General features: G+C 53.1%; 1 protein-coding gene across 8 annotated transcripts; it reads left to right on the top strand.

The window, feature by feature from the left end:
• CDIP1 (cell death inducing p53 target 1) lies at positions 1-25895 on the top strand. 8 transcript variants are annotated; one of them, XM_049835407.1, is made up of 6 exons: positions 1-157; positions 21779-21880; positions 22495-22593; positions 23052-23198; positions 23517-23781; positions 24413-25891. In XM_049835407.1, exons 3-6 carry the CDS (start codon positions 22509-22511, stop codon positions 24522-24524), a joined length of 609 nt encoding a protein of 202 aa, XP_049691364.1. In that variant the 5' UTR covers positions 1-157; positions 21779-21880; positions 22495-22508; the 3' UTR covers positions 24525-25891. The 8 variants fall into 8 exon arrangements, with proteins under 8 accessions (XP_049691364.1, XP_049691360.1, XP_049691363.1 ...); XM_049835403.1 differs by lacking the exon at positions 1-157 and adding an exon at positions 2106-2177; XM_049835406.1 differs by lacking the exon at positions 1-157 and adding an exon at positions 2394-2587.
• The last annotated feature ends 639 nt before the right edge of the window (positions 25896-26534 follow it).

Genomic DNA, 26534 nt, shown 5'->3' with positions numbered 1-26534 from the left:
TTGCTCTCCGTGCAGGTCCCCAGGGAGCCCGACCCCTCTGCCAAGAGCTCTCCAGCAACTGTCCCAGCTCTGTGCGTGCACCTTCTGGAAATTGTCCTTCAGGAGCTGCAGCTCCTCCTGGAAGCCCTCGATGGTGGTTTTCAGGGAGCAGACGGTGGTGAGCATCTTCTGAAGCATGTCCATGACTGGAGGAACACAGGTTTTGTCCATGATGCTGGGTCCCCATGGGCTCCAGGGGACACGGAGAGAAGGGAGGCTAAGGTGTGCGCAGCAGGGACTGGGGCTTGGGGGTGTCTCTGGGACCCAACAGGGCTGCCACAGCATCAGCCACATCTGGCCATGCCTATGGGGCTCCCCTAAACTGAAGTGAAAGATGTTAAAAGGTGACAAACATCCCAGCTCCAGCTTCCTCGCCCTGGCAAAGTGCTGTTGCCTTTTCCCTTTGCTCTGTGGTTGTGCTGAAAGCCAAGGTCACAATGTGTGAGATGGAACTGGCCTGGGGCTGCCAGGTCTTACAAAGGATGAAGAAGAGTCGGGTTTGCTGTGGGCCAGCCCCATGCTGCCTGTGGAGATGCCAGCAGGGCACAAGGCTGCCACAACTCATCCTTGCGCTGCAATGTGTGGCTTGAGCAAGGAAGATGGCTCTGACGTTACACGTTGTGTTTCTCACTTAAGAGTCAAAACTTGAACAGCCAAATAACTTGAACTTGTGCCATGGCAATGCCTCCCATGGGGTCCTGCCTTGGCATGGGGACAGCCTGCCTGTGAGGCAGCACCACTGTCACCCGCAGCTCAGCCATTTGCTGTGCTGCAGGGAAGAAAGGAGAAGAAAAGCCTGCCAGGGATGCTGCTGCTCCTGCCAGGGGAGCGGGGGCTGTGTGCTGCAGCCCAGGGTGACCGCAGCCCCCAGGCACAGCTGCCAGGGCAGGATGAGACCCAACAGACCTAAATCTCAGAGCAAGTATCACTGGAGCCCTGGGGTCAGCTGGAAAGCGACCGAGACCACCTTTGGCCAGGGGCTGTGTTAAAATACTGCTCTTCTTCAGTTAGCCCCCGCAGTGGAGCTGGGGCCACTGGAGCTGGAAAGGTGCCCCCACACTTTGCTGGGCTCCCTGGTCCTGGGACAGCAGGTATCATGACATGGCCACATCACTGTGTAGGGCAGGATGCCACCCAGAGCAGTACATCCTGTAGGGCAGTATGTAGCATAAGCCAGGACACCGTGTAAGGCAGGGTGCTTGTGTGGGGGAGGACACTGTAGGGCAGGATGCCACACCAGGCAGGACACTGTATAGGGCAGCACATGGCATAGGGCAGGACCCCACGTAGGGCAGGACGTGGCACGGGGCACAGCCTGCTGTGACACTCTGTAGGGCAGGACTGGTGAGCCAGCAGCAGGGATGCAGCAGCGTGACCGGTGCCCTGCCGAGGATGGCTTCTCCCCTTCATCGTCCCCTCCTCAATCGCTTCCACCCTCTTCCTCAGCCGCACCATTTGCCACTCCTTGGCGGCTGCCCTGCCTGGGGCTGGCAGCTCCGCGGTGCCCGGGGGCCCGCTGGGCTGGCTCGGCTGCCCCTCCGCCCTCCCCAGCCACGGCCGCCTCTGCTGATGGAGGGAGCAGGGCTTCCCCCCGGCCACACTGGCTTCCAGGAGACCCCTCGTCCTCCCCGACCTGCGCCCTGGCCTCCTGCGGGTGGAGGTGCTGCGGGAGGCCTCGCAGGAGGCCGCCGACCTGGGGGCCGCCGCCATCGGCCGTGCCGAAGGCCAAGACCACCAGCTCCGCCCACGCTGCCTTCGGCCCCCCCAGGGACGCCGCGGGCCGGGGACGCTGGCGGGGGGACCTGGGGCTGAGGTCACAGGGGACGTTCCGCGGAGACGGCCCCGGGGTTCTGCCGCGGCCCCTTCCCCGGAGCAGCCCGGCGGGGGCAGCGGGCCCTGGCGCGGCCTAGTTGGGGGGGGGGGGGGGGCGGTGGGGAAAGCAGGCCGCGGTCCGGCGGGGGCTGCAGGCCCCGGCCTAGAGCGGCCCAGCGTGGGCCAGCAGGCCCCGGTGCCCGGCTGGGAGAGCGCGGCCCAGGCCCGCCCCGCCGCGGCACCGCCCGCCCCGCCCCGCCCCGTCCCGTCCCGTCCCGCCCCGGAGCCGGCAGGTGCCCGGAGCCGCCGCCGGGAGCCGGGAGCCGGTAGGTGCTTCCCCACGAGGCTGAGGCGGGGGTCGGGCGCAGGGCCCGGCTGGGCCCCGGAGAGCGGCGGGGCCGGGCGAGGGAGGAGGAGGAGGAGGAGGAGGAGGAGGTGGCGGCGGCGGGGGGGAGGGAGGCCAGGCCAGGCGGGACCGGTGCTCCCCCAGCCCCGGGCAGGCCGCGGCGGCCTCCTGGCAGCGGGGCGAGCTGGAGGCGAGGGGACGCTAAGCCCGGGGAGGGGGACGCAGGAGAAGCCCAGCACCGACCGCCGCTGATCAGAAGAAGCGGGATGAAAATAAATCGCCGGTTAACTCTGTGAGGAAGGACCTCGGTTCTCCAGGCGGAGGGCAGGTCTCTGTGCTCGGCCAAGGCCGGAGTGTTTGCTGCGGAGCCAGCTGTCCCGGGGAGAAGAGGTGTGGATAGACGGTAATATGGGCCGGGGAGAGGAGGAGGCAGCCCTGGTCTCAGACTGCTCTTTAACGCTGACCGGAGCGGCCGCAAAGTGCCGCAGGGTGATCCTAAAATCTCGCACAGCTTCAGCTTTATACCCTCAGCGATGGAGGGAAGGTTCGGGACGGGAGGAGCGGGGTGGGTTTGCTGGAGGGCTGGGGCAGCGGGCGCAGGATGAAATTCGATCGGATGGGAAGCCAGGTCGTGTACTTGGGAAAAGACTTTCCACTGTAAGGCGAGCGCTCCGGCCCGACCGAGGTCGTGCCAGCTTGCGGAGAGGACGGGTGGGAGCTGCCAGCACGGCACAGCAGTGAGAAGAGCAAATATGATCCCTTACCCAGCCAGATCCCCGGGAGAGGAGGGAGCCAGGCCTAGGTCCAAGTGTGTGTGTTTCCAGTCATCCCTGCTCAGGAGAGGCGAGCTTGGGCTGGAACTGCCCGTTCAGTGATCAGGAGCGATGAGCCCATTTTAGAGGAGCTGAAAGAAGCTCGAATGTCTTGACGAGCAGGGAGAGAAATTATGATGATGGATATGATATTGTCCGTCAGCACATCGGCAGTGTGAACCCTTTGAAACAAGGAGAACTCGTTCAGCTAACGGGTAGCACAGCACAACAAAGAATACCAATGAATAAATGTTCGTGGGAGGCTGGGAGGCCTTTAACCGTTAGAGTGGTGAGATTTTTGTTCTGCTCCCAAGGGGACTAGAGAGGCAAAAGGGTAGGAGCTGTTAAAGCAGGGGGTTGTGGTTGCTGCTAAATGGAGGGAGGGGGCTTGGGACCCCAGGAAAAGCTCCAGGACCATGCAGGAGAGCGGGAACAGGCAGGCTGGGATGGACGCCACCATGCCGACGTCCTCTGGATCGTCTGCAGGAGTCACGCTCAAGGTTAAACTTCCCCAAGTTGCTGCAAGCATAGGTATGTGCCCCTTGGCCCAAGGTGTCACTGGAAGAGTTGTTCAGAGATGATCTCCTTGAACCAGTGAGAACTGGTGGGGTACTGGCGGTTGTCACGTTCCAGGCTGAGCCTAAACTATCAGGTGGTAGACTAGGTCGGGCGCAACGCTTTTAAGTATAAATGTTTTAAATGATAATTATAGTGGTTTTGGGCTGTATGTAAAGCTTGCTGAGAAACACTTTGTGAATATGCGAGATATCCTCCTGTTTGTTCCCTTTCAAGCAACATGCTTGAAATGGGGCTTTCATTTCAGCAGGAGCCCTTCTGCTTTCCAGAGTATGTGACTGGAGTAGGCAGTAGAGGAAACCAGAGTGAGTATTGTGTAGCATGACGTATAACCATAGTATGTCATTCATTCGTTTTTAGGAACTAAACAAACTCAGGTCCATGTGGAAAGTGCAGGCTGAAAATTTCCCTTTCCCAAAGGCTTCTCTGTTGAAATGTATAAATGTTGTAGCAATGTGTATGCCCCCCAGGAAACCCCTGGAAGCATTTAGCGATGTACCTGCTCTGTTCTCCTTAGGTGTTACGTGAGGAAGGAATTCCTGCCTGGATGTAGGGAGGCAACAACTTTAGGAACTGATACGAGGCTGTCTGTTGGTGTGGCTTGAGCACAGATGGGGGATGAGGCTGTAACAAGGGCAGGGTGACGGAGTAATGTCCCTAGATGTCCACTGAGTGATGCCAAGTGGAGCAAACATGCGTAAGTCCTCCTCAGCTGCTATTTGTATGGGTGGTGGGGCTGCGGTGGCTGTGTCTGCTCAGGGCTGGACTCAGGGAGGTGCTGGGAGAGGGGGTGTGCATGTTTGTGTGCTGAGTACGGAGAGAACTTGCCACAGGTGTGAATGGAACAGTTAAGAGAGAGAGCGCTTCTCTTTCAGAACCTAAGCCCTTCTTAAGAAGATGGAAGACCATGCTAAGTTTCTTGTTGTGTTCCCTCAACAGGTCCTGCACCTGAAATTCAGTTCTGAAATTCAGTTCCTCGTGTTTCTGTTCTGACTGGAACTCTGTCTCTGCTGCTGTTATGAAAGGAGGGAGGGTGTCTCTGTCAGCGCCTTGTTTTGGTTTATGAGCATGCTTTTGAAGGTCACTTCCTAATCAGCCATGCTTTCTGTGCTGGGAAATCATGCAGTGATGCAAAGCGCAGCGGCTGCCTTCCTTCTGGATGAAGCACAGCTGGCAGATGCACTCTGGGAGCGCAGCTAATGCACTCCTGTAGGTGAAGGACATTCAGCCAGGGGCCGGTCTAGAGCCTGTCCACAACACCCACACTGTGTGTTTCAGGGGGTTTTGGGTCCTTGGTACAGTGTTCTCATCTGCAGAAGTGTTCCTATTGCCAGTGTTACTCACTAACATAGCGAGGGAAGGGATGAAAGTAAGTTTATTATGTAGAAGATCATCTTTTTTTCCCCTTCAGGTGTGAACTTAGCAGATAAATACTTGTATTTAAAGGGTGTGGTTGATGCAGACATCTTCCAGTATGAGGAGGAGCGGTTTTGGAAGGAGATACACAGACTTCTAGTATCTGCTCTGATCCAAGACCAGTTTTTTGCTTATGGGTAAAGAGAAGTATGAAATTAGGTGTTCTACATCTGTTTGTGGTACCATTGTAAAGCCCTACATTTGATGTCTTACAATTGCTTTAATCAGGAGAGAATATACTAGATTTAAAGAAGCTAAGTTTTTAAAATTCTTTTTAATAGCATTTTTTGTAGGGTCTGCAACAGGGCTGTGCGTCACTTTTTCTGGTATTACCATGGCTCCATATGTGTGCGGAACGAACTGTCAGTACTGTGATAGTTTTTCTCCGTGCAGGCTCACATTTACTCAGCTTTGCCACCAAGCCAAGGAAAAGATTGATGACTGCCAGGTGAGACAAGGAGGAAATAATATTTGCCTAGTACAGAGATTAAAATAATAATGAAGGCAGCAGGACTGAATATACCTTTAAGCTTCTAGACAGGTATGCCAACTTCTCATCAAACTGCGATGAGAAGGTGTTTTCCCAGACTGATGTGTGCAAAGCTGCTGAAAACAGGGCGGACAGCAGAGTTGGAAAACAACAAATAGATGCTGATATGCCTCATGGCTCTTAGCAGCAGTCAATGATGTTCTAAAAGGAAAGATTTTAATTGTACAGTACTCTTCCCTTATCCCCAATGCAGTAAAAGTGATGGTTTGTAGTGGGAACTTAAGTTATTCTGCAAGTTGTTGGAGGTTTTTGGTTGGTTTTGCTTCCAGGACCTGATTTTGCAACTGTTATGCAGGTGAAGTACTCTAGCCTGAAACCGACTGACTCTCCTGAAGATTTCAGAGTAAGGCACCCGAGCACACAGATGTGTATGTGCCCTTTTTTCCTTCAAAAACCACATGATGAGCAAATTCTGCCTTGGGATGTGATGCTCACCTTGCTGTTTTTCTGTTGTTCCCAGTCGGCACTTGGTATCAGTCTTCCAACTGGAGAGAAGCAATGCAATTTTCATAAGCAGTGTCAGATATTTGCATGCACTGCAAAGGACGTATCTCCTTCTCGGATCAAAGGGAACACAATTAGAACAGATGCCATAGGAAACCACAACCCATTTCTCGACAGTATAAAGTCTCTGAGGCAGGGGGAGCGCAGTTTTTATTTCTGACATGAAATGCTCAGGGAAACTCCTGGCTGCTGTTACAGTTTTGCTTTGGGCTTATTCATTCAGAGCTGCCTTGTGGCCACAGTCTAAAATTTGTTGTATTTGCGGTGGTGAAAAAGGGCTGTTTGAGAGTCTAGAGAGTACAGCAGGCCTGTGCTGGTCATAGATCTGCGTAGGGGATGGAGGTAGGAAGGAAGCTGCTTCATACTGCACATCTTCTGTGTGAGGCCCCACTTCAGTGCAGCTGTCTTTAATCTGAATTCTCTTAGCAGGCCTGCATTTAGAGTAAGAAAATACAAGAAATAACCCCAAAAGATGGCAATGTAATTAGCATCTTAGGAATTGTGAAGAACAGCTGCTGGCTGTGTGTGTTCGATGTTGTACCTCTTAGTATGATGAAACCTGAGATGATCAGAGAATGAAGAACTGAGCTGGGACTTTCCATGGAAATTAAGTAATATATTTCTCTATTACCTATTGTGATTAGTAAGGTAACTCTGCGTTAGTAATAGTTATGTTTCCTTTACTTCCTTTATACATAAGAAAATGGAATAATACATAGATTAAGAGAATTTAAGATAAAACATTTGCACTGAGATAGTGGTCCCTCTGCCCTGAACCAGCGTGCTGGTAGACGTTCCCTATTGTGTTTGTCCTTGAACCTTCTTTGATACCCAGTCTCTGCATTTAGAAAGAAAATCTTCTCTACCTTGCCCTAGCAGGCTGGTTACCTGTTAACGGTTTTGGAAGATGTGTTTTTGGAAGGAGCATCCTAGCTTGAAGTTTACATACTTACTGTTTCATCTTGCATTCCATGTTCTGATCATAAATTCCATCCATCACATCTTACCCTGGTACATGCACATCCCATGCTCTAGCTATGTTTCATCTTTATTTACTCATTGCATTGCGCAGTCGCAGAGAAAAAGAATTTTACTTACAATTTGAACCATGGGAACCTGTTTGCTTTAGGACAGTTTCCTTGAGTTGTCATTTTGGGAGTTAGTGTCGAGGCTGGGTCTACGTGTGAAGGCGTTGTACTTATCCCAGCCAGTGTATCTGGGTGCATGCGTTCCCCTGCCCTGCCTGGGACAGGCAGTGGGAGACCTGGGGACCTGTGTGGGCTGCAGGGAGAGGCTCTTCGACTGCTGCAGAGGGGTAAGTTCAGCTCTCTGAGCTGCCCCTGTGGTTTATACTAGCTCCCTGAAAAAAAACCCCAAAATACAGCCCACTTTCAGAATAGAAGGACTTTCAGCTGTAAAAAGAAAAAGCACAGAGGCTTGCTCTCTCTTGCTGTTGGGTGTATGTGTAGACACAGTACACTTCCCACCTCACTCCAGATCTCAGCCAGTATTCGTTTTTTGGGCACCGACATCCCCAAATGGTATCTGCGGCAGATATCTTTATGAAGGAAGCCCTGACTTATGTCATTTCACAATTGAATCTTTTACTGAGACGAGATGTGGTGGCTGAGGCGGGGTTACACGTGTGCGCATGTTGTCTGCCAGAGTCTGGGGGATGGCAGGCACTGTCAGCCCCCTCCCTGCAGGGATAGATTCCGAGGGTCTTCCCGCTTCTTAGCTCTGCATCTTTAATCTGACGGTACCTCACAGTGCAAGGTAAAATGAATTGGAGGGGTTTTTTTCCAAACATGTTTTAAGCACAGTTATTTGATTGAAAAGATACAGCCCTCTCCCTAGTTTGCGAGGGGTTGCTGAGGAATTGTATTAAAAATAAGCCCTCATTGCTCAAAAATCCCTTGTGCTTCCTCCTAGAGCCTCACAGCTGGAGAGCAGGTATAATCTTTTAGATTATGAGTGAGTGAATAAGATTACTGTCCCAGGGAGGATTATTGTAAAATTGATTTCATTTAGGTCACGGAACAAAGATTGTCATGTGGGAAGACTTGAGCAAAACTTAACTGTAGCCTGGCCTTCCTGGGGGCTAGACAGACAGTGCTGAGGCTGGCTGTGAGATGGGAGCACTTGTCTTCTGCTTGGCCATTTGCAGAGAGTCGTAGGAAACCTGTCCAAGCCATGCTTTTCCTCATGTCCTTCCAGTGTGGGTTAAGGGAACGACTCTTCACTCTCTGCTAATAGCATCCCTGAAATGGACTGCACTTTCCCTTCTGGAAAGCATTTGTCCAGCCTGTAAGTCTTTGTGATATTGGGGTGCTAATGCTGTAGAGGAACAACTAAAGGCAAAGATCAGGGCATAAATGGGGAGCAGTTTGTGTCCTGGCAGCCGTGCACAGCCAAGCGGGTGTTGCGTCAAGAGGCTGGTGCTGGGAAGCACCACCAACTTTGCCTGATTCAACCAGAGCTAAATTTGCCTCTCAGGAGCAGAGGGAGGGTTGACTGCTTTTTATGGCAGTACCATGTGTTTTCAGAGCTTTTAAAAATAAAGATTGGCTAATAGGTTCTGGATTGACTTGTTCATATCTCCAAGACCCAGAACAGCTGTTCTCCATGTTTTTTCTCCTTCCCTTTTGGGTTGTTGTGGTTTTTAATTTTTTTTTTTCAAGCGGCCATGACTCAGCCCTTCCTTGCTGCTCTCTGAGTTTCCTGGTTTCTGAATAGGCTATTCTTGGGACGGCGATTCCTGACAGATAGGAACAAGGGGAGTGTTGTGGTGGTGGTTTTATTTTTTTTTTCTCCTCTGGCCTGTCTTAATGCTCTTTCTCCCTCTGATTTTTTCCTTGTTCCTGAATTACTGAATCATCCTAAATTGTTGGATGCCATCTGGGGTGTGTTCTTGCCCTTGTACCAAAGCAGCCCTCTCGGGCGTGATCCAGGCTGTGATCCTTACACAGCACCAGCTTTTCTTTTGCAGCAGGATGGTGGTGGCGCTCCCAAGAGCATGGAGTGTTAGACTGGTATAGCTGTCTATTGTAAAGCTTAAACCCCCCTTGTTTTAGCCCCTCTAATTCCAAGGGGCTGTGCTTGGCTCTCCAGTGATGTACCTTGCAAGGGGTAGATCCAGGTGAGGACCATGTCTTCATGCCGTGGCCGTATGTCACAGGTGATACGGTGACTCTCATTGCAGAGCTTAGAGGCAGCGCACGCCGGTTCAAGTGGCTAAGTGTGACTTTGGATGCATGCTGCCTCTGTGTGTGCTTTCACAAGTAAGGGGAAAATATGAACTAGAATTTAAAACCAATGAAAAAAGCTTTCTGATTGCTTAATTAATTATTGCCCTCCCCCACAGACAGCAGAGGCTGGAAATTGGAAGGATGTTCTCTCTGAAATACTTCCTGGTACAGTTACACGGCTTCTTAACATGGAGGGTTTTGAATTTCTTCTGAAGTTTATTACTCTGTAGTGTGGGTTCAGGAAAGTCACTTTCCAGTGGTAGGTAGTATGCCCCAGGCCAGGCATGCTGGCCACCACTCTTCCTATACAGACATGCAGTTGGAAGTGAACGTGGTATCTAATACTCAACAATCTTTGCTAGGTTTTAGTTTTATTAAGAGCACAGCGCTTTCTGTCAAGACACAGTTGCATGTGAGGGGGAAGTAGCCTGAGCTGTTGTATATTTTGCCTTGAAAATACAGCTGGCTTTTTAAAAAAAACAGAGGCACTCTATGTTTTCTCAAAGTCTGTGGTTACCAAGAGAAATTTCTCAGACAAAAGTACTGGAAGACTCAAAACACAGGGGTAGTGTTCTTCTTTAGCATCCCTCCACGTTTTTGGATATGCTGTATTGTTGTTAAGCCAACCAAGATAAAAGCTTTTCTGTGTGAGGAGGCTTTGAGAACATTCACTGCCAGATTAAATTAGCCTTTCTGAGAATAAATTAGTCGTCATGATGTAGGCAGCCCTGCTCACTGCAGCTGTAAAAGCCACTCATGCTAGTACCCACAGCAGATAAATTAAATGATAGATTTGATATCTGTGTTCAGGGTAGTGCTGTTAACTTGAGATTAAATTTCTGGCTGGTGATGAATGAAAATCAGTCCTTTGAATTTTATTGATTGTTTCTCCAAATAAGTAGCATGCCACCCTTTTAAGAGACGCAAAGGAACCCCTGGGGTTCAGCACAGCAATATTTTGGGAGGAAACCATGGGCCAAAGCCAATGCTGTACCTCTGCTGCGGTGACTCTCCAACCTGGGATGCTTTTGTGGTCCTCACGTGTCCCAGTCACCCAACACGTGGCAGAAGGGGAGCGTTGGAGCCTTGTGCTGGAACATGGAGTGGAGGAGAGCAGTCATGGTGGGATTTCCATGCTGCTGCTGACTCCTTCGGGCTTGTGTTTTAAACTGAGCACTGGATAAATTGCTGCTAGCTTGTGCATTCTGCCCTTTTCTTAAACAGGTGTTCAGTTTGTCTTCCAATTAACTTAGCACCTTTTTCTGCTTTATGGTATATAAGGAAGTCTTCGCAGGAGGTACGGGTGTGTGCTGAAGGCTCAGCTTGCTCTTCCCGCCTGCTTTGCTGTGACCATTCAGCTCCTCCAAAATCTTAACATAGTCTTTCAGCAAAAGTGTGAAGCTGGGACTAGAGACTGTTTCCATTGCCGTGAAAAAATCAGCTCTTCTCCTGGGCTTCTTGTAGCTCTTCCACAGAGATGTCATCTGGAACATATTTGCATGTTGGGAATGGAGGTTCCCCCAAAGTTCTTGGCTTCAAGCTACAGGTGGTGTTATTTTAGCCATGCTCAGGCTTTCAGACTCCCTCTTGGGTGCCACAGTTCAGGATGCACGGTGGGAGCTCAGTTTTGAGCTGGCTGGTGGGCTATTCTGATGAGAGAGAAAACAGTTCCCAGCTTGTTTAGTGTTGTAGCTATGGGAGCTGCTCTGTCTTCATCAGGCTCAGGAGAGGATTTCAGTCCCGAATTCTCCAGAGCACCTGAGCTATTTACCTGTCCTGAGGGCATCTTGGTATTACATGCTTGAATTTTCACCAGTCTCATCCAACAGTAAAGCAGTGAGGTGTTGCCTTGACAGAGAGGCAGAGAAAGGGTTTAGAAAAGCTTAGAGCTGGGACTCGAGGAGGTGCATTGCTGCATATTAGGGATGCTTTGAATCCAGCTGTTGTGTCTAGATTTTCAGCAAGAAGTCTGCTTGCTTTGTCTGCAGTTCTGGAGTCGGTGTGGCTCGTATCCAGGTGATGTCCTATGCATGCCAAAACTAGGATGGTGCCTGGAGCTGTGGCCTGGAGAGGTATGAGGACATCATCTCTCTTCTTTCACTGTTGTTTTCAAAGGAAATACAGCTCTGCGTGCCTGATTGCAGATCTTGCTGAACTTGGCTAGCTGATTTGTATCTTGGTCAATGTTCTTGTTAGATCTGCTTCCGTTTAAGTGAGCCAGGCTAACGATGTGGCTTTGTGTCTTCGTTGTTGTCTCCCCTGGCAGGACTGCTGTGCGTTGCCTCTAAGCAAGCAGTAGTGGCAAATTAGGCTCATGGGGAAGTAGCTTTTGACGTGATCTGAGGGACAGATATGTAGCAGCTCATTACGTGGCTTTGCTCAGCAGATAGCAACAGAGTTTTGGGGAAGGGGTTACAAAGGGGTTGGCAGGAACTTGGTGCTGCAAGGTGAAACCAAAGTCATGAAATGCTTTGGAGAAAAATTACTTCCCTGGATTGGGAAGTCAGTGCAAGCTAGCCAAGTCTGGCTGGAACTGGATGGAGAAATGGGACCGGCAGGAGCTGCGTGTGACTCAGGGGTGCATCCCAGTGCTCCTTCTGAGCCACCGTGGTGCTGCTGGAGATGACCCAGCACTGGGCACACTCAGTCGCTGTTGATTAACCCAGGGGGTTTCCCCCTCTGGGAGCTGGGACATTGTCATCTGTCTTCGAGCAGCCGAGATGAGCTGGGCTTGGGAGCAGGAGAGTGCAGGGTACCCTGCTCCTGTCAAACTGCCATGAGACGAGTAAGCCCCACGCTAGCAGGGCCCTGGGCCACCCCGAGAGAGGTCCTGGTCTGGAAACGGGAAGGTCTGGTCATGCCGTGGGAACAAGAAGGTGGGTGTGATAACGTGAGTGGCTTCAGCACGGAGAAGGTCCTCCCGTGCGCTTATCACTGGATGTGCATGGGTCCTCCTTGTTGGCAGGAGGACTCGGGAGAGATCTCGGACCTTATGCACACACTCCTGCTTAACCCCAAACCACTCTTTGCAAAGAGTGAGCCATGGCCTTAAATAAAATTGAGTGGCACAGAGCACTTCTCACTACTCCTCAGAAAAAAAAAAAGGCAAGGTGACACTGTACCTGTTAAATCTAAATGTCAGCAGCTTCTCTGCTGCCAAGGCAGGGGTATCTGTGAGGATAGAAAATGCTAATGTTCTTGGAGGCTGGAGTCGGTCCTATAGCAAGCTGGTGCTATGCCTCGGAGAAGAAAACATCAGTACCGTGACACATATTTTGTACATCTCTTGGAAGGAAAATGGATCTGGAATCACCACCAATGTATTCAAAAATATTTCATTGTGTTGCAAAATCTGCAAGGGAATTCTGAATAGGCTCTTGGGCTCTGATTAATTCTGAAACTGAAATGTGGCTACATCTCCACAAAAGCGCTGATCCTCTATGACTCTAATTTCTTCCTCCCTTGGAGCTTACTGTGTTATTTAATGGAAGTCACACATCTAATCAGTTTGATTCAGCGACGATGTAGCTGTATTATTTGACTTTCTCTCAAAAAATTCTACAGAATGAGGGAGTAATGAAAAAATAGGGTGCATAAAAGAATGAAATATTTTTAGTATAGTTTTGGGAAGGGAAACTACAAAATCCTGACTTGTGCTGAGAGGCATAGTGGGTAATCATCCTGTATTCATCTTCTCTGTGCGAGAGCTGGGAGGTGCCATTGAAATGGGCAGGCAGCAGACTGTGACAGCAGGAGTCACTTTTTTGTGTAGGTAACTGAAGAGCAGACCTTGCTACTGCTGTCTGTGGCAGAGCTCTGCGAGCTGGTGGGCTATGAAGGAGTTAGGGTGGTCCGTGGAGAAACTCCAGGCTGCCTAATCTCTAAAACCCTGAGTGTTGGCAGTGGGAGGGACTGACAGGGCGGTCATTCTGCTTTCACTTGCTTCCTAACTCGTCCTTAAGCATCTGCTATGGGCTGCCATTAGAGGTGAACTATGGAGCTGTGACTGTCTTTAATGTAAGGAACTGTGGAGCTTCTTCCCAATCTCCTCCGGGACTTCTGCTTGCTGTTAAGCTTCTTGAGCTGGAGGTTGGTTTGTTTGTTTAAATTAACAACTACTCTTGTGGTACAGTTCAGTTTGGTGTTATGTTAAAACACTAGTATTGGAGTACGTCTTGGGTTTATTTGCTCTAGATTATTGCAGGTTATGTTATTAACATTATTAACTAGATATCAAATGGATGAGGTAATGCAGTATTTATCCTCTCAGGGAAAAAATTAAGTAGGTGCAGAGGACTCCAGGCAACAGTTGCTGATATCTGTGGGTGCTTTCCCGTGGATGTTATCAAGCATTAGCTTGGACTGTTTGTAAACTTCAGTGAAAGTCTCACGGAAAAGCTCTCTGCCTCCCCAGAGATTTGGCTTGCGGCACCCTCCTTTTCTCATCTAAGTCTCCCTGGAGCAGATTGCTAAAGTGCAGAGGAGCTCAGGTTTGTCTTTCATGTTTCTTTTAAATCGCATCTTTGCATCCTTGAGAACACCTGGCCTATTGTAGTCTCTTTTCTCTCATGAGGCCAGGTCACCAACTGGTAATGTCTGAATAGAAAGCACCTCCTGAGTGGGAGGGAGTGTTTACCAGGGCCAGTAGCAGCCTGCAAGGCAGCCTGGCTGCAGATTGCTCTGTGCTTGCTCTGTGTTCAGAAAACTGTCTTTTGGGGGTTGTGTTCAGCGGCCCTGGTGGTCCAAAGTGCTCTGTGCATGCCTGAGCCTTCCCTGGTGCCCCTAAATGTGTAAGGGCTGGTGTTCAGTTTTGAAGTGTAGGGTAATGGCCTCTCCTCGCTGGCAGCTCACAGGCTTCTTTGCAGCCCCTCTTGGCTCTTGTCAGATGTCACCACCGGCATGGTGAGCTCTGCAGATGCGTGATGCTTCCTGCAGCTGTGTGCTGCAGCTTGGGAGCCCACGACAGAGAGCAAAGAGCTAGCCCAGTTCTTTCTTTTAATTTTGGCTGGTTTTTCTTTAAATGTTCAGGTTAACCAGGTCCTGGCAACGCTGTTTCTGCAGCCCCAGTGTGGAGAGCCAACAAGCGCTTGGTCAGCCCATCTGGAAGCGAATAGCGCTGGAGAGAATCCCAGAGGCGGCAGCAGGTCCTGACAAATGCTCCTCCCGCACATAACCCTTTGTAGGTGTTGCAGATAAACCATCCTTGTCTTAAGCAGGGGGATTTTGTGTCCGGTTTTTCTGATATCCGTACAGAGGAGCTGCGCAAAGCAGTAATTTGAATCTCTGGTTGAGGACAGCTGAGCCTGGGCTGCGTCGTGGAGATCATCTGATTGTATTTGTATGCTTTGTATTTAATGCCCTGAGAAATCTTGCTTTGGACACAGCACCTGGCTTCCAGTGAGGATCCTGCTCTTAGCCGATTTGCCTGCTGGGTGATGGTGGCACACAGAAGGTCAAATGACATGTCTGAGGTCCCAAGGTAAATGACTGCAATGGGGATGCTCCTCCAGAGATTCGCATACTGTAGAGTGGAGTGGGGAGCTTTGGCCGTCTGACGTAGCGGGATTGAATGGTGAATAACCTTCTCCTCCAGCAGTCCTTAATTTTAAAGGACTGCTTCTGTCCTGCTTTGCCAGCAGAGCTCTCCATTCCTGCACTGAAGAAAGAGCCTGACCATCCTGGAAGTAGCAGTTTTCTGCAGCTGAAATCTGACTGCAGAAGTGTGGGAGAAATCTGCTGTTCTGCGAGCAGCCTGGCTGTTTCTGCATGGTGGGTTTGTGCTCCCTGGCAGCAGTGCTGGAGGCACAAGGGCTTGCGCTTTGGGAAATGCAGCTGAGTCGCTCAGAAAAAGAACAGACCTTTCCGTTAGTCCTTAACTTGGGTTTCCATCTGCGCCTTGCGCGTGTGTGTTGTAGGCATGCGCCCTCTTGCTGTCTTGCCCAGGACCAGGATGATGAGCTGAGGAGGTGCTGCTGGGGTTAACAGCGGGGTAAAGGAGGGGGTACAGGCCACCTGGTCAAGGATTGCCAGGGCATCCTCTTTCTAAAGGAGGCTGCAGCACTGTCATCTGTTTATTCCTTCCCTCCTGGCTCTGGGGAGATGGTGTGCAGGCTGGAGGCAGCAAATGCGCATGGGAAGAGGCAAGGCTGAGGGGGAAGTTTGGCTCGCTCACAGGGAAAACATCTCTTCTTTTTGTTCCGCGTAAAAACCAGGCAGAAGTAACCACTGATACTGCTTTTTCAGCAGGGATTTTTGCCATCTTTCCTTTCAAGGTAAGAGCTGTCTGCTGTGGATTGCGCGTGGTGCTTCCAGGAGCAGTGGGAGTTGAGCCAGATCCCTGCAAGCTGTGTGCGAGCGGGCATGCGTGTGGAGGGGGCAGCGTCCCTGACTTGCTCTGTGGCACAGGTATAACGCGGAGAACACACTGCAGAGCAGGTCCAGGCTGGCTTTGGAGATGCTGCTCAGAAATGCCGTTGTGGAGGAAGGCAATTGTGATTGCCACGGTCAGGGTATGGCTCTTTCCACCTCTCATCTGACACTGCTTGGTTCAGTCTCTTCTTGGTACCCCTAAAGACCTTTTAAAGGGTAACAGGCTTTTGGTCAAATGACATTTTGTCAGCATCTGATCTGTCTTTTGTGCTCATACCTCGCATATTTGTTTGCCTTCCTAGCCTCTGTATTTCCCTGTTTCTAGAGCAGGTAGAAGCCTGGGGCACACAGGTAGCTTTCTTGGGGCCAGGAAAGCTGGGGTGCTGTTGGCCACAATGCTGTTCCTTTTTTAAAAGGAAAGACTCTGGCCTCAGTGAGGGAGCCCAACTTTTTTGGAGCTCTTGACTTTGCTTTTAAAGATGTATTTACAAAAGCCTGGAAGCTGAAATTTGCGTCTGTTTGATGTGTGATGAAGCAAAGTGGCCATATCCTTTTCTTTTACTTATTCATTTAATTTTAGTGTGTTTTTTCCTTTTCTAAATATCGGAAGTTATTTTTTTGTGGAGGAAGAGCTCCAAAAATGTGCAGTAGCAGCTTTTGAAGTGTCAACATCACTGAACGTGGCTGAGTATGAACAAATGCTGCTTCCTGTCTCAGTGGCTGGAGCCACTGCTCGCATAGGTAAAACAAAGCAGTGGGTCTCCAGTTATCAAATGTGGGAGGAGCAAGGACAACACAGACCATGTTTCTGCTCGTGGGAGTGGATCTCAGCTGCGCTGTGAGGCTGACTCAGAGCTGCACAGGGCCAGGGCTGCACCATCAAGGTTTGCACATGAGTTAGACTTGTCAGCGATCTGGTCCGTCCTTCTCAGATTTGTCTCACCCTTGGTGATTTAATCCGGGAGGAAGCAGCCTGAAGCTCACACGGCTGCTGTCTGCAAAAAATGGCGTTAACAGACCAAATCTTTGGGTCTCCAAGCAGTGCAGAAACTATCTGTGACTGTTCTCTTTGTGAAATTATCTATTTTATGGTGTGTTAGCATATGTTCAGCTAGGATCCGTTCTGGTGGTGCAGTGTTCCCTGGTCCCGCTGCATGCCATGGTTCAGTTGCTTTTGACAAGTGGTGCCCACCATACCTGTTTGGAGAGCAGGTTGGGTGGGCAGACCTTTCCTCTTGCCATGTTTGAATCCCAAACTCTTTCTGCAGTGATCCTGTGTGATGTAGCAGAGGAAAATACAGCCAGCGGGCAACACTGGACCCTAACGCGTCAGCTCCTCTCATCGCTGCTGTAAGCAGCTGGGAGAGCTTTGTGGTCACCAGTTTTGGATGTGTCAGTAATGGGAACTGCAGGCTTTGGGATATCAATCCCTAATTAACTAGAGCCGGGGTTGCTGAGCACGGGAAGGACGCAGATTAGAAAGCCTTGTGTTCCTTCATGCAGGGCTGCGTGCTGCCCCACTGGCTCTTTGGCTGTGCTCACTGCTGTAGGGAAACCTTTTGGGGCTGGGAGTTATGCCCTGATCTGTGGGGGATCTAGAGACCTGTTGCCATGTGTTTGTTCCCCTCCTCACCCAGAAGCTGCCTGGAATGAGACCCTGGATTGACGAGGAAGCACAAAGCCAGCCTTAGGGAAGGATGCACGGATCAAAGCCATAGCCAGGGCTTGCCAAGCCCTTTCTGCCTTTGGGGCTGTGATGGAGTCGTGCTGTCCTGGTTGTGTCTGTCACGCTGCTGTGCCCGAGCAGGGCTAATAGAAGCAGTGGGAATCTGGATCTTTTCTCTTTTGTTTTCTTTAGCAAATCTCCAGCCTAGCCTGCATGTAGGCTCCCATGCAGCTGTGGTTTAGTCCCTTGTGTCCACACTGAATCCAAGCTACCCATAAAAGCCACAAGCCTTGAGACGGTAGGGGAGGACGACGGCTGGCCAGCTGTGCCTGTGGAGTCCTGCGGCAGTGCCACAGGGCAGGTGAAGCTTGCTGGAGCAGCAAGACCAGCCACAACTTGCTGTCCCATCCATATTGCAGCAGCGTGCGCCGGAGAGCCTGCCAGCATGGGCGATGGTTGCCGTTGCCACAGCCGAGCATGGCTTCAGGTCGCCAGTCTAGACTTGAGGGAGATAACGGGCTTGCACTGAAAACACAGTGCAGAAATACCCCGCCAGAGCTTGGTGTGTTCAGCCTAGCAAAACGAAGTCTGAGTCAGGGTGTGATGGCTGTTTGCAGCAAGCAGGGAGCAGAGGAAAGCTGTTCAGGCTCAAGACTGGCTACAAATAAAGTAGAAATTGTAAGGCTGTCGGAGCAGTGGGGGCCTGGAACAGGCTTCCCAAGGGAATAGCAGGAGCAGGATGGCCAACACACCACTGGCATGTCAAGGGATGTTTTGGGGTATTGTTCCCAGAGAGGGAAAGAGGAATGGGCTGATCTAGCAGCTCCCCTCTGTCCTTTGATCCTTGTTCTACTTTGTTTGCCATACTGCCAGCCCATGGGGGCCCTTTGCTTATCTCCTGTGTTTAACAGGAACAGTGTTTGCAGTGAGGAGATGGTGGGTTCATCTTCTGTAGCTAGTTTAAAGTAGAGGAGCCAGTAAAAGCTGTTCTTCCAGTTGAGAACAACTAATCTGCATTTTTAGCTGGAAGTAGTGTCTCCTCTGTTCATCCTTTTACTGGTAACCAATTCCTTTTGAGTCTTAGGATCTTGCGATGGGTCCTTGCTCCCAAAGGACCTGCACTAGACATTGGTGACTCCGTCTTGAACTTAAGCCCGGTAAACTTGGCCAAAATTATTTGTAAAGCTTTTATTTTTCCCCCCAGGTGTTCAGCTGGTTATTCCAGTAAGCTCTAGCGTGGATGCAATTTCTGCAGTCTTTGGGAACATTTCTTCCCATGTGAGAACAGCTAGTTTTGTGTAAGCTGTTCTCATGACACAGAAATGCACTGGTGGTTCAGCTTTAATAAACCAGCATGGTTAACGTGGGACAGCTTTGTAGTGTGCTGGCAGAATGGCTTGTCATGCTGGCATGGATGGCTGGAGATTCTGGGGCAAAGTGCAGCCTGCCAGGGTCATCGTCCCTGAGAAGGGCGCACCAGGCTCTGCTGTGAGCTCACACCGGACTCCAAGTCTCTCTCTTTGTGGCAGTGCTGTGGGCAGGAGAAGTCTTGTTTCTCTTTTGCAAGACAGAGGGAACAAGGTAAGTCAGCTTTACTGAAAGCCAGTGGGTAAAACCAGAAATGACCAGCATCAAGAGTCCTTGCTATGTGTTTCTGGGGATCATGTTTTGATGCAGAATACTGCTGTGGTTTTGTTTAGCAGCTGGATCTTCCCAGCTCACCTCCCTGTGCGCAGATACCATCAACCTGCTTCGGCCCAGAAGGGCTCTCCTGGCAGGGCACGCTCCAGGTTCCCCTCTCTCCTGTGGCTGGTGGGTGCTGCTCAAGGAAACTCTGTCTCTTTGCAGGGGTGCTGCGAGGTAGCTCCTGAGAGCAAGGTTGCCTCTCTGTGCTGCCATGAGCATACGAGGGGGAGGATCTGGGTTGCTGTGCTTTGGCTACGTTGCTTTTGAGAGGGAATAAGGCAGGGTCGTCCATGCCAGGGTGGTGAGTGATGTTCTGGGGTAGCTCCCATGCAGCGCTGACCCAGCATGGAGGGGAAGCCATATGCCCTCTACCTCCCCACGGAGCGCTCTGGTGGCGGGTTTGGTGCTTCTGACATTAAGATATAAGAAAGTACAGGAGAAACAGCTTCTAAGAGGCTTAAAAGCAACAGGCTTTCTTTTCCTCCTGGGAAGGGCATGCAGCCAACATCTCGCTCTTTACAGATCTCTCTTAATAAGCAGAATATTGCATTAAGAGTGACTGAGTCTGCCAAGTAACAGCAGAACAGCTCTGCAGCCCCTGCAGCTTCCTTCATTCCAGTGCACGCGTGGCTTTGAGATCCACTGGCCATCACCCTCGTGGCTGCCTTTTCCTGCTGGTGAAGGTGGCAGGTTTAATTGCTGGCTCAGTCTGGGGCTGTTGCTTCATCTGATGGGTGTTTCTAGAGCAGCTGGTGGAGCCCGTGGGTGGGATTGCCTCTTGGTCTCCTTGTCTCCTGCATTTTCTCGCCAGCTGCTTTGATCACGGGGAGAGTAAGTCTGGGGAGTGTTGAAAGATATTGCATTATGGGAAGGCAGCATCTGAGCGGTAATGGGAGGAGATCTGTTACATTAGAAAAGTCGTGGGCTCAGCTGGCCTGCGAGGGCAAGGAAAGCTCCCCAGCAGGCTGGTGTACCCACGTAAGGATGTGGGGATGCTCCGGTTGGGCTGGGCTCATCCAGGAGCCCTGCAGGCATGGGGACAGGAAGGTCTGAGGCTCCTGGGTGCTCAGGGTGGGTTGGTTGGCTACTTCCAGAAGAATAAGTCCTCCTTTTCTTTACATCCCCAGTGAAGCTAAAAAGAGCGCGGCCCAATTTGTAGCTTTGTAGGTCACTGAAGGAGAAGGAGGGCTCTGCAGTGTGCTGCACTTCGGGTGCTTTCCTCCACCTGGAAGCGCTCTGTGCCGTGGCAGCTCTGCTGTACCCGCTGCCTGGCTGGCTCTCCTTCCCCTGGCTCTTAAGGAAGAAATTGGAGAGAAAAGCAGGAGGAAGATGACCCCCAGCTGCCCTGGTGTTACACTTTGAAGCTGTGTGTCTGCAACACACCACTTCAGACCTCTAGGGAGAAATATGTCAGAAAATACGGACATCCTGGGGAGACCCTATGTCTGTCAGGGCTTTACTTGGCTCCTGGGGGGGTCTGCATGCTCCTTTGCGATCAGCAACAGGTAATGGTGCTCCTCCACAATTAGCAATGGGTAATGGTGCTCCTCCGCAGAATTGTGACCTGATTAGATTTCCTGCCACCTTGCAGGAGGCTGCTTGGAGGCAGGGAGCGTGAGCTAGAAAAACAGGAGTGGAATAAAGTGAAGCCAAGCAGGTCAGGGAGGGATGGGTCTTCCTTCCTGTGCTTGCGGAGGCCTCGGCTTTGCTTGACCCAGCAGCTGCAGATGGAGGTGGCTGTGCCCCACAGGCACCTCTCTGGGCACACCTGCAATGCAGGCAGGGCTGGGGCAGCGCTCGCTGCCTGGCCGGGTGCCCGTGGAGGCTTGTGCTGTGCCGTGGAGGTTGGCGTGTCCCAGGCGGCTTGCCCAGCACATGGCACTGGTGCCGGGGCCGGAGGGACCCTTGCTGCCTCTTTCTCCCTAAGCAGCGACCCCAGCGGGGTGCTGCCCATCTCAGCCCCACTCTGGCACCCCTCAGCCCCGAGCTCCCTGGGGCCGAGCAGGCGGTTTGTGCCTCGCCAGGGCTGCAGGGCAGCCTTGCCGGTCACGCCTCGGAGTGGAGTAATGTGGCAGCAGTGCCTGCTTTGGCCATCTCTTGGGGTACAAAGCTGCCCTGGTTGTGCCCATGGTGTTTTTGCAGGCTGCTGGTAGCCTGGGTGTGTTTTTCCTCCTCAGTTGGGAGCTGCTGGAGCGGGGACCTGTGGGACTGGCTGAGACAGCACCGTCCTCGCAGCATGCTGACCTGCCTTGAGGAGAGCAGGAAAGCAAGGGCAGCAGGTCAAGCAGGGTCACATCTGCTCCTGGCCCATCGGGGACAAAGGATGGGGGTTTCAGGTAGCTGCTCTGACCGCAAGGGGAGCTCCTAGCACTGCTCCCCGGGCACTGACAGCAGTGTCACCGTGTCCCATGCCTGATGGCAGCCTTCCCAAGCGCTAAGTGAACAGCCTTTCATTTGTGTTTCCCAATTTAGTCACGTCCTGCCAGATATAGCTGAGCCAGAGTAAACAGGGAAATCAGGGTTCTTGATGTTGTTACACTTCCTTGGAGTTCAGAGCGTGTTGGTGGGGCTTTTCCATGTGTCGAAGACACATAGCCTCGTGCCTGCCATCGAGGGGGCACATGTGTGGAGATTCCTACCCAGAGCCGCTCTCCCCATGTCTGCACCAGGGAGAGGAGGGACTTTGGCAAGGCAGGGCTGTAGCAGTGTCTCCTCTCCATATCTGTAACTCACTTGCTGTCTCCTTTCATGCAGATTCAGTGGGGTAAGCTGGCTTCGAAACTACGCTGCTCAGAAGAATTGTTTTTCTCAGCTCTGTCAAGGCCTCTGAGCTCCTTGCTGCAAGGAAGAGGACAGGTAAATTTTACTCCATGTAAAATAATGTCTCCAGCTGTTAAAGATGGTCTTACCTTAAGTCACTCACTCGATGAGAGTATTTAGAGATGCTCTCTGTGGGTTTGCACCCTCCACTTCAGAGTTTGTGCTTCAGGCTCAGGGGCTCCTGCCACCTCCTCGGGGCGCAGCATTGCCTGTTACTCTGCTGGGTGGAGTTGGGTGGCTGTGGGCAAGGGGGGCAGCTCTTCCCCATCTTTGGTACCATAACGCTGCAGCCGAGGCGCTTGGCAGAGCAGCTTCTAGCCCAGTACTGCCCCGGCATGCGGGCCACGCAGCCGAGAGTGGCACCGATGAGCTGCTGTTCACCACGCGTGGGCGTTACAGGGGAAGCCCTGCAGAGCCAGCAGGAAGATGTTACACCTTGGATTCAGTGCCTGGGTTAAAGCCTGTCCAGCTTTGGGCTGCGGCCTTGTTTCTGCTCATGGTGGGGGGAGCTGAGGCCAGTGCAGTGGTGGCAGCAGCCCCAGACCCCTCCGTTACCTGCCACCTCCTTCCCCAAGCACCGTGCAGCTCCAGGCGAGTGCCTGCGTGCAGCCGAAGGCTACTATCTCTTCTAAAGGCTTCTGTCCTTGCAGGGCCACTCTGAGCCATGTCCAACGACCCTCCGCCACCCTACCCGGGAGGCCCCTCGGCACCACTGATAGAAGAGAAGCATGGTCCACCCCCTGCAACAGGTACTGGGGGGTGGTCCCAGCTGCTCGGGGTGTTGGGGTGACATTGCTGAGCAGGCAGGAGCCAAGCAAGTGTGATTTCCCTGGGAGCGCCCTGGCCATGGCCTCTCCTCACAGCTCTGCCCCGCAGTGTGCAGCATGCTGGGGAGGGCGGTGTGATGCCGGGCTCCATCTGTCACCGGATCACCCTCCAGGGAGTCGGGTGGTCCTGGGGCAGTGACAAGAGCAGAAAGCATTCCCCACTCAAAGCCTGGCTCTGCTTGCTGCTGTGGGTAACGTGGGCTGAATTTGGGCTTCTTGTGGCCCGGAGGATGAGTCTTGGGGGTGTGCCCCCACCCCCAACCCCGGTTGTGTCACCCTTCCCTGCTGGGGCCAACCCCCAGACCACTCACCCAAGCCACTGTTTCCCCACCAGCTCTGCTGCCTCCTGCCTTGGCTGCTGATTCTGTGTTTCCTTTCAGATGGCGTCGCCCCCGTGGTGGGACAGCCCCAGGGGGTTCCCATCCCCCCTCCTGAATTTCCCCCTCCCCCATATAAGCCACCCTCGCAGCCAGGGTTCGTGCCTCCCCACATGCCTATGGACAGCTCTGGGCCCTATGTGCCACCTGGTGAGTACTGCGAGGGGCTGGGTGAAGCAGGGGGTGGTGATGGGCAAGGACCCCCCCCAGAACCACATGCTCTCCTGCTGCCTGGAGGAGTGGAGTGGGGGGACACAATGGGGGGGGGGGATTGGGGCTGCCATTTGGGACTTGCAACAAGGCTGCTCGGGGGGGTAAGGGGGCACAGTGCCTGCAGAAGGGTTGGCCCCAAGTCTATACCCAAGGTGGTGGTGTGGCAGCAAGGCGGGCGCCCCCCCACCCGCAGTGAGGATCTGGCCTCTCCTGCCACATAGAAGACGTTCACCTGTGCATGTTTCTCATTCCCAGCAGGTTACTACCCCCCTCCAGGCCCTCAGCCCACCATGGGCTACTACCCTACCCCGGGACACTATCCCTCTCCTGGTGGCCACACGGCGACGGTGCTTGTGCCATCAGGGGCTGCCACCACAGTGACAGTGCTGCAGGGAGAGATCTTCCAGGGTGCCCCCGTGCAGACGGTGTGTCCCCACTGCCAGCAAGCAATCACCACCAAGATCACCTATGAGATTGGGCTCATGAGCTTCCTTCTTGGCTTCTTCTGCTGCTTCGTGGGGTAGGTACTGCAAGCAGAGCTGGTGGCCTTGGCCAAGCTGTTGGGCATGGCAGGGGCCTCGGCAGCGAGGTGTTATTGGGGCAGCACCTGGGTTCCTGGGCTGACAGTGCCTGGAGACCCAGGCTTCTGCCAGGGGAGGGGAAGGCGGCACCTCCAAAGGCCTGGTGTAGAACCTGGCGTCAGAGCAGGAGCTGTCTATCCCCTGGCCAGAACCTATGGCGCTGCAGAGAGCCACGGTCTCTCCTCACAAGGGCTGACAGCAATGGTGGGTGTGCGAGGTGATGGGACGCTTGTCCCGGACCCCTGCCCCAGTGGTGGAGGTAGGTCAGGCCTCAGTGCCTGTATGTGTCTCACCAGGCTCGCCCTTCCCTCTGTGAGGCGTGTGACTGCTCACTAACGCAGCTCTTGCCCTTCTAGCAGTGGCAGCAGCACATCCCAAGGGTCGGGGGCTTTGTGCTGCTCTTCGCAGCAGCAGCAGGGGGTCAGGGTTGGCTCCCAGGGGCAAGTACTCACCTTTCTTGCCCATACCCCAGAGTGAACCCCACACATGCTCCCCCTCCTGCCCCCCCCATGCCCACAGGCTGCCTCGGGCGTGCCCAAGCTCACCACACTGCGTCTTCCTGTGCTCCAGGTGTGATCTCTGCTGCTGCCTGATTCCCTGCCTGTTTGATGACTTCAAGGATGTGACACACACGTGTCCCAACTGCAAGGCCTATATCTACACGTACAAGCGCATGTGCTAACAGCACCCCGGGAGCCTGAGCCGCTGGAATGATACCAGCCCCTCTCCCATTGCCGTCCTAGTCTACGCGTGTGCAACACTCCTTTGCTTAACCCTCCGGTGGTGTGTATGTGTGTATCCCCGGCTCCCTCCTGCTCAGAGCTGCGACCACCTTCCCCAAGTTCCAGTCCTCACTGTGAATGGTTGGACTGGCAATGCTGGCACGGGTGCACAGGGGAGGTTGGCTCAGGGCCCAGATACTGTGGCAGGGGTGGGGGGACCGCCCTGCAGCACACAGGAGTGGAGGGGAAGGGGGGTATTGCTCTGCACCCCCTTACACTCCAGGATGCTAGCGAGGCCCCTCATTCTTGGAGCAACCTGGGAAAGGGCAGCAGGTGCTGGAGACGCCCACCCCTCAGTCCCCTATGGCACAGGGGGGCACCTGGCTGCAACAGGGAGCTGCTGCAGGCACGGGGGCACCTGCTGCCCAGGAGGGGAAGGGGGGGATCCGAGCAGCCCACAGTGCACACACAGGAGGCAGCACAGCTGTTGTGGCACTTTTAGAAAGGGACCCGGTGGCAAGGAGACAGAGAGGGTAGTGCTACAAGTGCCAGGCTTCAGTGTGGTTCATGGCCCTTTCCAGCCATGTCAGTGTGCAGCCCATAGGCAAAGCCCCTTCCTGAGGAGAGGCAGGCAGAGCTGCCTTCGAGGTGTGGCAGGAGGGGAGGGGGACCGGCAGCAGCACTGCACCCTTGATCAGCACCTCCTTGATCAGCTGCTCCAGCTGCATGCGCCTCCCCCCAGCCCCTGCTGTGGCTCTTTTGGGGAAGAAAAGCCCCTGGCAGTTCCTTGCCCACCTGGCAAACCATTAGCGAAAAATGCATCCAGCATGTCGCTATCTGCCCTGGCACTGTAGATTAGATTAGAAGAGTTTGTTACCAGGCCACAGCTCTGGAGCAGACCCATGCCCACCCACTGCAGAGCCACGTCCTGAGCCCGGCAGGGTCTGTGGGCATGCACCCTGCAGCCCCTCTCCTGCCACCACCACAGCTGCACCCTGTTGGCTTCTTCATTGCATGTGGGTGTAGGGGTTTATTTTTAGCTCACTTGATATGGGGCAGAAGGAATGGGGCAAGCAGGCAGCAACAGGAGCTGCCAGCAGCACTCAGACAGATGAGGGCAAGAGGACCTGGGAGCCATTTTCAGCCCCTCTGTGGCTGCTCCTACTCCCACTGGCCCCAGCCCCTGCAGCCAGGGCAGCTGGAGCATGCAGCCCCCAGAGCGAAGCAGGGGGTCTCTCAGTACACAGGTCTGCAAACAGCCTGGCCTGCACAGGCAGCTGCTGTTTGCTCAGAGGTGGAACTGTGGCACTAATCAGTGTTTTTATGTAAATAAATAACAGACCCTGAACTCTGTGTACATCTTTTCTCCTCCCCCGCTCCAAACACACAGCAGATCTACCCACAGGGGAGCCAAGGATGAGGAGGGATGACATGGGAGGGCAGGGCACAGCACTGCCAAGCACTGGAAGAAGATCAACAGCTTCCCTACCCCAGCCCATGGCAGCAGAGGCACCCTGGGGTTAAGAGGAGCTTTCCCTGCTCTAGCACTCAGACAGCCCCTCTCCTTGTACCCACTCAGCTGAAGAGGAGAAAAGCCACCAAGACTGGGCTGGAGGAAGGCAGAGGGATGTCTCTGTTACCAAGCCCAGGGCCTTTCTGAGGCTCAGCACAGTGCCAGGAAGCAGGGAGCAAGGGGCAGCTGTGGGACCCAGAGCCTCTCACCTGCCTCTAGGGAACCACTGCCCCCAGCAGAGCCAGAGCCCACTCACCAAAGGAAAGCCCCGAGCTGTCACAGCATCTGACTGTGCCCTTTGAGCAGGGGCAGTGGGTCCCCTCCCCACAAGGAGCTGGGGGAAACATAAGGGGAGGCAGCAGGGACACAGTGGGGTGTAAGGGCAGGAGTGTCTTAGCAAGCGCATGAGTCGGAGACAAGTACAGTAGCGTGGGAGCCTGTACCCCCTCTGCTTCTC

Source organism: Accipiter gentilis, chromosome 33 (assembly GCF_929443795.1).
Source record: "Accipiter gentilis chromosome 33, bAccGen1.1, whole genome shotgun sequence".
Lineage (NCBI taxonomy): Eukaryota > Metazoa > Chordata > Aves > Accipitriformes > Accipitridae > Astur > Astur gentilis.
The sequence above is the reverse complement of the archived record's forward strand: the minus strand, read 5'-3'. Positions and strand labels throughout refer to the sequence as shown.

Bases quoted from the DNA above. Each gene is read 5' to 3' on its own strand.
- CDIP1 (XM_049835408.1), top strand. From the start codon at position 22,509: ATGTCCAACGACCCTCCGCCACCCTACCCGGGAGGCCCCTCGGCACCA. The intron at 22,594-23,051 runs GTACTGGGGGGT...GTTTCCTTTCAG, and splicing joins TGGTCCACCCCCTGCAACAG to ATGGCGTCGCCCCCGTGGTG. The intron at 23,782-24,412 runs GTAGGTACTGCA...CCTGTGCTCCAG, and splicing joins TTCTTCTGCTGCTTCGTGGG to GTGTGATCTCTGCTGCTGCC.